General features: G+C 32.2%; 2 protein-coding genes across 3 annotated transcripts; one reads left to right on the top strand and one right to left on the bottom strand.

Annotated features, from left to right (window-relative positions):
* The first annotated feature begins 49 nt into the window (after positions 1 to 49).
* mRpL46 (mitochondrial ribosomal protein L46) lies at positions 50 to 1,448 on the top strand. 2 transcript variants are annotated; one of them, XM_076404099.1, is made up of 6 exons: positions 50 to 266; positions 327 to 513; positions 571 to 689; positions 741 to 1,018; positions 1,071 to 1,205; positions 1,334 to 1,448. In XM_076404099.1, the coding sequence occupies exons 1-5, from the start codon at positions 206 to 208 to the stop codon at positions 1,203 to 1,205; spliced, it is 780 nt and encodes a 259-aa protein (XP_076260214.1). In that variant the 5' UTR covers positions 50 to 205; the 3' UTR covers positions 1,334 to 1,448. The 2 variants fall into 2 exon arrangements, with proteins under 2 accessions (XP_076260214.1, XP_076260212.1); XM_076404097.1 differs by having other exon boundaries at positions 51 to 266; positions 1,071 to 1,448.
* Positions 1,444 to 3,427, bottom strand: LOC143196426 (venom acid phosphatase Acph-1). The gene is made up of 6 exons (XM_076404096.1): positions 3,194 to 3,427; positions 2,735 to 2,839; positions 2,441 to 2,677; positions 2,075 to 2,384; positions 1,804 to 2,018; positions 1,444 to 1,747 (listed from the first exon to the last, which is right to left on the bottom strand). Exons 1-6 carry the CDS (start codon positions 3,365 to 3,367, stop codon positions 1,604 to 1,606), a joined length of 1,185 nt encoding a protein of 394 aa, XP_076260211.1. The 5' UTR covers positions 3,368 to 3,427; the 3' UTR covers positions 1,444 to 1,603.
* Between the last annotated feature and the right edge of the window lie 9,292 nt (positions 3,428 to 12,719).

The raw sequence follows: 12,719 nt of genomic DNA on the forward strand, positions 1-12,719 counted from the left end.
GGTCATATGACATACATTCATGTTATTTTTTAAATATTACAAATTAACTTCAAATATATCTAAACTTTTAAATTTTACTCTAAAAATGGTTTAATTCGGTTATTTGAAATATATATACACAGAGTGTTTTTAATGGATATTGCATAATACATAACCTAAAAAATATTAACCTATTTGAAGTTAAATATTGACGGCGGGATTTAAGATGTTTAGAAATACTTTGCGACTGGTTCAAACAACAAGAAATATACTAATTATTAATAAAGGTATAGATGCACTTTTACTAACATTTTAATTAACCAGTTTTAACCAACCTTAACTTTCAGCAAATCTTAAAACTTGTAAGGTTTTGAGAGAAAAATGGGATCTATTAACAGCTGTTGTTATTGAAAGGAAACCTATTATTAGCCCTGCCTTAAATGATTTAGAGAAGGCCTTTCAAGATTATCTAAGTGAAGTTGAATTTGAGAGAAGTTTAAAAAATAATACCGAAATTAAACTCGAAAAGGAGAAGTATGATACTGTATGGTTTCTACGATCGAAGTAATATTTTTGTCATTTATATCCTAGATCATTTAAACCTTCTGAGTTGGAAGATATAGATCAGAAAGCAACACAAAATGTTCAAGATTTTATTGATTTATGTAAAGAGGAATTGTCTCAATTTAAATCAGGTGAAAGAATTACAGGTACTATACATTACTTAATTTTGTAATAAATTTTATGTAGAGACATTCTAGTGGCCGACAAAAGTAATGATAAGAAATCTTTGAATAGAAAACTTGAAAAATACTTGGTTCTTGTTGTTAATCAAAAATTAGGTAATCAAAATTACTTTATACTGCCACAAGGTGAAAGACAAGATGGAGAGACATTAAGACAATGTGCTGAGAGAGTGTTGAAGGAGAAATGTGGGAATAACATAAAAGCACAAATATATGGCAATATCCCTTGTGGATTTTACAAATATAGGTACCCCAAAGAGATTATATCCAAAAAGGGCAGTATAGGGGCAAAAGTAAATTATAAACTAATAGGTATATATTTTTTAATGTTTGCTTAAATTTTAGATATTCTTTTATTATGCAAGATATACTTCAGGTCAAACTACTGAATGTGAATATCAGTGGTTAGATAAATCAGAGTTACAACAAATATTACCAGAAAAATATAAGAAGTCTTTACTACCAATATTATTTGATTAGGTAAGGGATATAAATTTTAGAAAATATAAGACTACATTTAAATCTGGTAGTTTTATTTATTGGTATTTGTTTTAAATAACTTTTGCATAATTATGTATTGTTACTTTATGAACAACTTTATATTTCAGCCATATAATAGCATATTTTAAGTATATTAGCTTACAAACGAAGTATGTTAACTATATACATATTGCAATGTACAAGGAATAAAATTGACTATTATTATTAAAAAACTTAATAAAATTTGCAGTTTCTTTAATGTTGCTAACCATTCAGCGGTAACAAAACGTACTTTTTGTGAACTGCCACTGTTTTTCACTTATGCCAACACCTTATCAACTAACTATGGCAATTACTGGTGTGTTCTTCATAGAAGTCAATACTGTATAATTTGTACATCAAACAGCACTATAACAGTCTGCATCAGATTCTGGTAAAATTTCTTCAACTAATTGATAAAAGTCATCATATGCGCAAAAATAGTCGCATCCAGGAATTTTGATTGGTTTTGGTTCATTTTGCTTGTAATCTTGATAAAATAGCTGCAAATGAGTTTTTTTTAACTATGTTATACTATTAGTATTTAAAGAATATTTACTTTAAGCCCAGGAATATTATTTATACGGTGAAGTTCAAATATAATATATGATCCATAAGGAGGAACATCACTGACTTTTAATATATCTAATGACAATAATAGGGTTGCAATATTCATCTCGTGTCCAGAATAAAGATACAATCGTCGTTCCTTCATGCTCGGTACATTATCAATCTTTGCTTTTGTGTCAGCTAAGATTTTCCGAAGAAAATATCCTAAGTAATTTGTTGAAATGTATCATATCTTAGTTTGTATTTTATGGTATTAGTACCTGTAGAGATCCGTCTGAATAATGTGTTATTTGTCATAATATAGTACATATCCACAGCAGCTGAATGTAAAGGTTCTGGATAAACAGCTTTAGTCCACTCTTCTAAAGGAAACCCTAGTTCTTCTTGTATATGAAATCCTACATATAACAGAAATGCCTGCACAATGTCCATTTTTCTTTGAGTATGTGCTGAGAGAATTTCAAATATTTCACTATATCTTTCCAGGTAAGGAGCTATTTCTGGGCTTACATATAATTGTTTCATCATTGTCATTAACTTTTCATTACATCCACTAAAGGGGAATAATTCCTAAAATAATATTAATCATTACTAGGTGTTATTGAATAGTGAAAAATATAGCATACTTTATCTTGAGACCTTGGCACATAATTGTATGGAATGGGCTGCCATAATAAGCTTGACCAAACCTGATCGTTTCTTGGCGGGTACAAACCGGCTAGTACTAAAAGTAAAGACATCTTAGTCCTGTTATAATCACTCGATCGGCCTTCTACGTATTTGATATTCCAGTCTGGTCCTAGAAAATCATTATACCGTCGTCTTAAAGCAAGCCCTATGTTATATTCGGTTCGTTTTCCTTCCTGAAATTTCAACATAATAAATTGAAAGATTTTTTTGATAAGGAGACATGTATATACATTAGTTAATTGTCCATATCCTTCTGGGTAGTTACTTTCATTATAATAAGGATTAGTGGGATATAAACTATCAGCATCTGGATTCCTTTCACCATGCCTGAATAGCTGAAATGAAAATCAACTTTGTATTAATATAATCTTTTTCACTTTCATCAGAATTTTGACAAAACGTGCTCTTCGATAGACTAAGATGGAGCGACCTTTGCTTTATGACTCATTTAAAAATTGCCGTTAGTTCCGCACAAGATACTATAAGCGCTTTTTAATTATCAGATTTCCGAAATCTGCATTATATCTATTAGGTTATTTATAAACAAAAAAATTATTCAATTAATACTGTAACTTAATTTATATGTTATTGCCATTAGGTGTCAAAAATATAATATTACTGACATTTAGTTTGAAATTTGTCATAAGAAAATGTATATTATTTTGCTTGATAAAAGAAGCAATATTTACCACATGAACTAATTCCAATGTACTTTCTTTTTCGGCGTTAATGTTGCTTATGGGATGAAATGACCACTGATACTGGGTGTTATGGTGATGTCCATGAATATGTCCGTAAATTCGTTGACCACCAATCAACTGAAAAATTGCACAGAAAACTAACAACACACTCGTGTACACCATGGTAACTTGATTGTACAATCTCTACTCGCGCGTGCTTTTATATAAAACCACCGCTTTTCAGATTGTATAAACAAGTAATTTCTAAAACCCATTTTATCAGAACAGGAAGTCAAATTGTCGGAATCGGACGTCAGTCACTAATTTCCCGAGTTAAGTGTTTAATCTTTTACAGGAGGAAAAACGACAAGAAAGGTTTCCAAGAACAATAATATCTAAAACACCTATTTTAACTATGATTCTATTTCTCGTAATATTTGCATCAAAAACTAGTTGTTTACTAAAATAAACTCTTACGACATATATCACTTTCGATGGTCATTAACTTATAGTTTTATGAATAATATGAACCGGCTGATGAAGAAATTTATAGGACCTTGAATCATCGATGTAGAATGTCTCCTTTAAAATGCAATGTAACCCAATTTATTCGATCAGAAGAAGCGTATCATTCTAACGAAGATTATTTAGTATTAAATATATTTTTTGGATTGTTGAATAAGTTTTCTCATACGTTAAACATTAATCTCTCTGAACTTCAATACTCTGGTTGAATATACTTACTGTATCCGTGCACCTGTATATTGTTACACCTGCTAAGTTTTTTGATGTGAATAACTAGAAATCAGGGGTGGATAACTATGACGAATATGTAGGATATTGTATTAATTTATGTAGATTTTCCACATGAGTTTTTGAGCTGTTGAGCTAATTACCATTCTCATCGTCCCTTGGTATCTTTTGAATCATATATTTCGTATTCATATATTTTATATTCTGAAACTAACCATTTTATTACTTAAAATATTACACATATTTAGACACAATATTAAATATATACATTTTATTCTTGATTATTATTCACTTATTATTAGTACTAAAAACAATAATTGCCCTTTTATCGAAATAGCTAATTGCAAAACAAACACTAATTATGTTGTTGTGCAAACGCTATCTTGTTTAATTTGTTAGAAACTCAGTAGCTGAATATACCCCCTCAGGGTTAATATTGGTTGGTAAACTATTATAAGCAGTCTGTAAAAAATGAGATCCACCTTTTTTTTACGAGTGACTTTAGTCTTTCTCTAGACAGTGTAGACGCAATATTGATATTTACCCGCCTTTAGATTTTCTAATTCCTCTTGAAAATTTGGTTTGGCTTTACTGCCTGTTGTTTTACAGCCGAATTAATGGTTACACTCTTGCTGCCAATTATAAACCAACGACTTATATAATCAAGAAACAGTTGAATAACTAATGTAAATCGGATATTTTTATTACGTAATTTTTTAAAGTTTAACGTTATTTTCCCAGTTTTGCCGTAATCAATTGGTAATTCGAAGCCAACAGCATGCCTTGCAGGTGAAAAAAAGTAAAACTCGTTATAGTTAATGAGCACATTAATATTTCTCAGTGTAGAAACGTTGAATATCCTTTGAAATCGAATGCCACATTGGGCATGGGCACAAGATTATGAGTTAGTGTTCGAAAGAAAGAAAGCGACAGAAGTAATGTGGTGTGATTGAGAACATCCTAGTCAAGTTTTTTAGCTCTATCTTAAAATAATTGAGCAGGCTGTATTTAAATGTTATCATAAATAACTTTAGATCAGAATTCATAGATAGCTTCCTAATCAGAATTCAGATAATTTTAGAAGGATTGTTCGATTCTGCGTAGATAATATTCATTCTCTTCTTTCTCTATGTACAAGACAGATCAAAAGAAAGTTTATATTTAGTGGATTGATTAAAAAAAGATGGATATCAAAATCCAAACATCCAATTTATTCTTCGACGAAAATAATGCGACACATTATGATCTATCCCAAATAATCTCCATCCTGAATTCCTTATTTTATAGGGCCTTTATCACAATCTCCTTTCTTCTTAAATGATAGATATATGATGAATAAAACGATAAGATTACTGGATGAACCGGACTGATCACAGAGTTAGCCAATATTCGAATTGCTTTTATTTAAAATACGTAATTGAAATACAGATACAGATTTTGTATTTGTATTTCAATTACTACTTAAAAATGTAATTTGTATCTCCAATACCTCACACTGATGTATATTGTAACTGATATTTCAAATACTTATGCTTTCAAAATACATTTAGCAGAAAATAACGCTCGGCAGTTTTCGTAAAAAATGTTGTATATACTTTTGTTTTGTAACTTTGATAGGTGTCGTCATATACAATAGTATGGTGTTGATTTGAAGGGGACGGGTACACAGACAAAGTGTATATATAAAATAATAAATTAATAAATAAATAAAATTAATAACACAAACAGGGGTGTTAAAAGTATAAATAGTGTATATACAATTTTCAAATGAATACAAATACAGGACTACAAACAACCATAACGAAGTGGAGGTTCTATCCAGACAACACACGTAAGCACCCATACCGAAGTGGTAATGATTATTTGGTCAGTAATACTAAACTTAGCCTATGCTAGATTCTATGAGGCACTTGCATGTTGCAAAAATGTTGCAGCCCATACTTAGTTCTAGTCTGGGTGAACCCTGGATAGTTGTTCAATATGTAGCAGACTGAAATAGGGGCACGGTGACAAAACTCACAGTGGGCAGGCGAGCTCGAAGTGATCAAGTAACCGTGCGAGAAACGAAGAGAGGAGAAATCCGAAGGAAATTAGCTTTAACTTCAAAGAGCTTGTTGTGGTTGGCCTCCTGGGCCCAGCGATGTTGTACCTCGTTATTTGTGAAACAAGAAACGAATAGGATAAGGTCGGTATGGACACAAACATCCATGATGAAGAGGGGAGACGAGGCTGCCAATTTAGCCGCACTATCAGTGCCCTCATTTCCCGTTATACCAACGTGAGAAGGGATTCACAGTAAACAGTGTCCTGATCCCATTCATATAGAGGGTACGGATGATTGACAGTGAGTCGGTGACCAGAAGATGGTTGAATTTCTGTTCCAGGAAACAATCGAGAGCATTTCGGGAGTCGGTCAGGATTAGCCATTCTTTGAAGAATTGTGTTGAGATGTAGGATAAAGCCTTTCGCGTTCGCGAATATCACGAAGAGTTCAGCGGTCAATATTGAACCCTATTCAGGGAGCTTGAAATGGAATGCCCGGTTGTCCACCACAAATCACTGCCAAGCCCACTGCTAGATTTGGAGCCATCGGTATATATGTTCTTGCGGCCAGGGTAAGAGTGGAGAAGTTCACAGAACTTAGACCGAATAAGGTAAGGACAATGTTCTCTTTGATAAAATTGGCATAAAGATATGTTTATGAAGGGGGAAAATTCGGGTAGTGGACAAGGAGGAGATGCAACAAGCTAATTCCAGACCTGGAAAAGAAATCAGCGTAATTATACGAGTGGAGTAGTTAGGGATAAGACGGTCCAGGACGGGTGGATGATTCCAAACGGACGTCAGATTTAAGGAAGATGGTAGAGCAAGCGATCTCACAGCGAACTTCAGTGAAAGTAAATCCCTACGATAAGAAAGTGGTGGGTGGATGTAAGATTGCACTAGTTAATTGCAGGAGAGGATAGAAAGGCACCCAGAGATATTCTGAGTGCAGGAGGCCAATCACAACAGGCTCTTTAAAGTTAAAGTTGATTTTTTCTCCTCTCTTCGCATTCCTTTCCTTCACCATCGTGTCATAGCTTTTAATCGACTGAAATAGGGCCACTGTCGTTTCTCGTACGTTTGTCGCCGTGTCCCTATTTCAGTCTACCACATACTAAACGACTATCTACGGCTCATTCAGATTGGAACTAAGCATGGGCTGCAAAATTTTCGAAATATCTTAACAGGAGAAAATACAGACAGACTGCCCGGATTTTTAAGAAAAATCGATTTTCTCCATAGAATCTACCCTATGCTAAGATAAGGGTCACTGACCAAATAACCATTACAGTTTCCGTTTGGGTGCTGATGTGTGCTGTCTGGATAGAACCTCTACTTTGTTATGGTTGTGTTTGTAGTCCTGTGTTTGTGTTAATTTTTAAATTGTATATACATTATTTATACTTTTAGTCTCCTTGTTTGTATAGGTAACCCTGTTTGTATAATTAGTTTGTATTTGACACCCGTCAAAACGACAAAAAAGCCGCAGAGCTACTTTGAAAGTTAACACCTAGAGGATTTTGATATTTATAAACATGAAAATAATCTCAGCACCAGAGCTCTAGTTCTGAACATGCAATTTGAACCGATTTGGAAAAAATGAAAAGAGGCGAGTTATTTTTCATAACGACAATGCAAGTGCTTACATGCCCCTTTAACAATGGATATTTTAATCGGCCAAAATATGAATTTATCGAGCCATATATCACATCGTTATTACCATTTTTAAACACTCGAAGAGAATTAGTTCTAAGGCATTGGAAAAGTTGATTTTAATGGAGAATATTTTTGAAAACAATACGCTCAATTTCGAGCACCAATGTTTATTTTTTCTTTATTAGAACAAAAATGAAATCTTGATGAAACCTCTCATGATGATCTTCAGAGTGATCCATCAATATATTTTAAAAAAAGTAAATTATGCTAAGAAAAATATATTCAGTGGTAAACATATTATTTTGTTGGAAGTACTTTTAACCTAACAAAAACTTGTTTTGCTTCAGCTCTTACTTAGTATGCGTAATAACAATTTATAAATAATAACATGGGCTTTGAACACCTGAGTACCACATTCCATAGATCGAGTAGTCGAGATCATCTATAACTATTATCATAAAAAATCGATCGATAACGATTAAATGATTTAAAAAAACTGGGAAATGAGCATGTCATAAAATTAGATCAGTACCTGTTTGATATATGGGGAATAACAAAGAAAAACGAGTATGGACATACGCATTTTTAACGAGAAAAATGTAACAAAGAATTGGTTTAATAAAAAAGCCAATGTTTTAACCTTAATTTTATCGATTTTTCATTTGATTCCGTACTCGAAATGGAGTGAGACCTTGATAAGGGCCTTCAAACCAAAAAGGAAATCAGTAAAATCCAAAAAATATGAGTATATCGAGATGATTTACGTTGATGATATATTCTGTTCAAGATCATTCCTTTCGTTACTAATTTGATTTATTTACGAAGTAATGACTCACCAGTTCGCTTTTAATTTAATCAACAGACGTTATATGTTATATGTAAAATAAGGCAGTTGTTGATTGATACGAGTTGAATTTTTGATAAAAATTCAAAACTATAACGCTTTTGATGGTTTGCTTTATTTATTTATTTTTTTGGTTAACTGTATTAACATATATATTTGGATTTTTTCTATTCGATTTTTTCTTTTTCTCAATGATTATTGGCTATTTGCAAGCTTGAAAAGAACGCTCCATAGAAACGTTTTTCGTTTACTGAGTAGGTTTGGTTGGTTCAAATGAAGATGTGAAGTCGAAGTTGCAGTCTTTTTTTTTAATATAGCGAAACGTTGATATATAGCTATTCAATTCATTTTGATTGGTTTAGAAATTCGTAAAGCAAATTTAACTAAACAAGGGTATACCAATTTTAAGTTAAAAAATACTATAGAAGTAGTATATGTTTAGTTGATTCTTGTTTGACTTCCATTTGTTAGCCGTACTGGTTATTTAATTTTTCCTTGCAAATTTGGTGGATTTGGTAGGATTGAGTTGATTTTTTATGCTTCAAAATAATAATAAAAATAGAGAATGAAACGGATAAATTTGAATATCTAGGATGGACCAACCCTTACTCCAACCAACCCAACAATAGGAAAAGAAAAAATCCCATGATATCATATCGGATAACGATGAATGAGACCACTGAGGTGGTCAAGCTGAGGGAACTGAAGATGTGGAAGCTCTGTATGTTAGATTACTAATTGGTTTGAAGCCTTAGTGCAACCTCATATTTGCACCCCGTAGGCCAAATTCTCTTTATGATTGACTATTGAATCAATCTCTTTGATTTTAGGTCAAGATGAGAGTATCTTCCAACTAACCAGTACAGTTTCTTGACTTTGAGTTTAATCTGCTCTTCTTTTTGTCTGTTGTGATGTTTCTAATTTAACTTATCATCGAGACATAGTCCGAGGTATTTAGCTGATTCTGCTTGAGGAATCGGGCATCCGTCAGGTGATATAATTAGGTTTTTGTCATTTCGCCGCAACGCAGAATTAACATGGACAGATTTGAAGCTATTAAGCTGTATTTTCCAGTCTCTAGTCCATTTGTAGATCTTGTTGACCGTTAGTTGTACTTTTTCTACAGCCTTAGGTAGAGATACATCTTTTGCTATAATAACTGTATCGTCCGAAAATGTTCGGAGTTTCTTTTGTTGTTGGGATATTAGAAGTATAGGGCAGATAGAGGAGTGGTCCCAAGACACTACCCTGTGGAACTTCAGCCGAAATAGGTTTAAGTATTAAGAATGCCCTTTCAGGCAAGACATTTTCTTTAAAAATATATGATTCGAGCAATAGACGCGTAGTAATAATTTGCTCACTTTGTGTATTAATCCCAAATGGTGGCCAATCAATTGCAATACCCAGTCACGGTCAAAAGCTGACGACCAGGAATATTGCAGGGCAGTATTTCTTTTCTTCAAATGCCTCTTCTACAACCGCTGTTTTCTGTGTAGATGGTCGATTGTCGAGTGGTGATTTCGAAATCTGGACTGGAAATCTGGCATTAACAGCATTTTCTCAAATAATTTGGATAACGCTAGCAACGAAATAGGCCTATAACTTGTTCTGCCGTAAACACACACACACACACACACACACATATATGTATATATATATATATATATATATATATATATATATATATATATATATATATATGTATATATATATACGTATATACATATGTAATCTAAACGATTACAATAACAATTCTATTAACTATAATGATGCGTTATTTGCAAAGATTTAATGCCGCCATTGTATGTTTCAATTTTATTATTTAGCTCTAATTTAACCCCTTTGCTCTAACTGAATAATTTGTCTTTTATTTTGGTTGACAGGAATCGGATGGACGTCGGTCAACTGTTCCAACTCTACGGAACAAAATCTCTTGTACGAACAATACTATGATGTCCTAACTTGTTGTTACATTTGTTTTTTAAAAATACATTTACACTAATTTATATGAATACATTAGTATCACATTGAATTAATTGCTATATTTGAAGTTAAGTACAATAAATTTATCAAAAAATATCGACTTATATTACTGTATGTATTAAAGACCGATATTTTTTTCAGATTAAGTAATTATTTTTGTCGTGGTAGGAGAAAATGCTTAAAATATATCGATATACATTATACATCGCTGTTTTTAACCTATTACGATATCCCTAACAGGAAAAGGTATAAGAAGGAAGGTTTATTTTGATATTGGGACGTGGATTATTTAACTTTTTTTAGTCTTTTAAAATTAAATTTTAAAACAAAATCCAAATATTCAATTAATTGAGCATTTGTGTGTATAAAATCAGTAAACTTATGGATACAAATCTATAATAAAACATTATTTTCAAATTGAATGTTCGTATTTAAATCCTGTCAAAAAACTTCAACCAACAGACTATCCTTATTTTCATTTTAGATATAACTATTTATCTAAATAAGTAATTATAATATACTAAAATATAAATATTTTTATTTATAGCACAGTAAATAACATATACTAGACAATAGTCAGCGTTTTAAGTATGTTTCAGTGTTTTAAATAACCGTTTACCTTTCTTTTGGAACCATTCCAATGCTTGAGAATAGTTTCCAGGCGTGTTACTGATCAAATTTTAGCTCGTTTTGTTTATCTACATGATGATAATGCTGACTTCGACCTTCTCTCAGTCTGGAATGTCTTCTTCATTAGCGTAAAATTAACGAAGAAGCAACATTGTAGTCAGTGTTGGACTGGGGTTAATTCTCAACTATTATGGTGGTGGTTATGCCACTGAACTTCAAACTTTCTTAGCTTTCTTGTTATGGTGATCTCTAACGATTCTAATAGATTTCTCTTCGCATGTTTCAACCAAAAGGTCGAATTTAGCGTAGGAGTGTGCCAGAAAGTCGTGTATTTATTACTTGACAAACATATCCCGGTAATCGATATCTTCACAACTACAGCTACAACGATATCTGTTGGCGAAAATGCGAGATATCAATGTAAACAATTGTTAAAGTCGATGATTTTGATATTTCTCTATACAAAATAGATTGAAAATAGGTTTTTTTGAGTTATTGAGTTATTGAGGTCCATTTACTTCATGTTTTCTTCATATCGAGATTTATATAATTTTTTTGATTTTAAAAAATCTGTTGCTAAACCGTATTAAAAATTTTAAATTATAGTGATGTTGCTATATCATATCCCAACCGTCGGGTTTAATTTCAGCAATGTATGCTGGTTTTTATGGTAATGAAAAATAATAGCCAAGGGGGGAAAAAGTTCGAAAGCAAGGCGCGTTGGAAGAAAACTCAGATAAAACTCTCAAATAATTTTCAGGCAAGAGTTGAACAATTATATTTTTGTAGACGTTTACATGTGATAAGATACAAGCATTCAAAAGGTGCGAAATAGCTACCACACAACGCAGAAAGGATAGGTCAGTACAGGACCATTTAATATATTGAAGACCGATGTTCTTTTCATATCAAGGAACTATTTTCAATGTCGCAGGAGAAAATATTTAAAATATATCAATATAAATTGGAAATTAAGACAATTAAGCAGAATACTCATGGCCATGACATTACTGTGTATATGGTGTATATGGTACGAGATGTTTAAACAAATTGGACGTACTGTTGCCAAATAGTTGAATAATAGCGATTAACCGCTAGAATGAGAAGTTCTGCTGCATCCACAGTACCCACCGAGCATAACGCTTTCTGATTCCTGTTTATTCATATTGATGCATCATGGTTTCGCCAAGTCACGGAAATACTGAAGAAGTGCGAAAATAGATCGATGTTTGGATCGCTGCCAAATCAACGTCCTTATCTCGACACACTATTGCCATATTGACAGAAGGTTGCCAAAATGATGGAGCATATTTTTATTGCACCATTTTATTTCAATAAATAGCTTTTTAATTTTTTAACTTAACTAATTTTGTATAACGATTAGGGTTAGAATATAAATTTTTTTAAAAACTTTTGTTATAGAACTCATCAAATAAAACGAAATAAAAAAGGTTGAACTTGTTGAAATAATACACCTAATAATACTCTTTACAACTGCTACTATCAAACTTCATAAAATATTATAGTAGATAGTAAACACCCAGGATAATTTATTACTGTCCACATCCGTGCAATTTCTATTCATTCAAAAAAAGATTCTTTGATTCATTCGTCACGATAGTCAAC

The sequence above is a fragment of the Rhynchophorus ferrugineus genome, unplaced genomic scaffold (assembly GCF_030347505.1).
Source record: "Rhynchophorus ferrugineus isolate W39M unplaced genomic scaffold, kcgeb_rfMv2 rfM4, whole genome shotgun sequence".
NCBI classification, from domain to species: domain Eukaryota; kingdom Metazoa; phylum Arthropoda; class Insecta; order Coleoptera; family Curculionidae; genus Rhynchophorus; species Rhynchophorus ferrugineus.

Coding starts and splice junctions, on each gene's coding strand:
- LOC143196426 (XM_076404096.1), bottom strand. CDS start 3,367: ATGGTGTACACGAGTGTGTTGTTAGTTTTCTGTGCAATTTTTCAGTTG. Junction 2,840..3,193: donor CATTGGAATTAGTTCATGTG/GTAAATATTGCT, acceptor TTTTCATTTCAG/CTATTCAGGCATGGTGAAAG. Junction 1,748..1,803: donor ATAATATTCCTGGGCTTAAA/GTAAATATTCTT, acceptor ACTCATTTGCAG/CTATTTTATCAAGATTACAA.
- mRpL46 (XM_076404099.1), top strand. CDS start 206: ATGTTTAGAAATACTTTGCGACTGGTTCAAACAACAAGAAATATACTA. Junction 267..326: donor TATACTAATTATTAATAAAG/GTATAGATGCAC, acceptor CTTAACTTTCAG/CAAATCTTAAAACTTGTAAG. Junction 1,019..1,070: donor AGGGCAGTATAGGGGCAAAA/GTAAATTATAAA, acceptor CTTAAATTTTAG/ATATTCTTTTATTATGCAAG.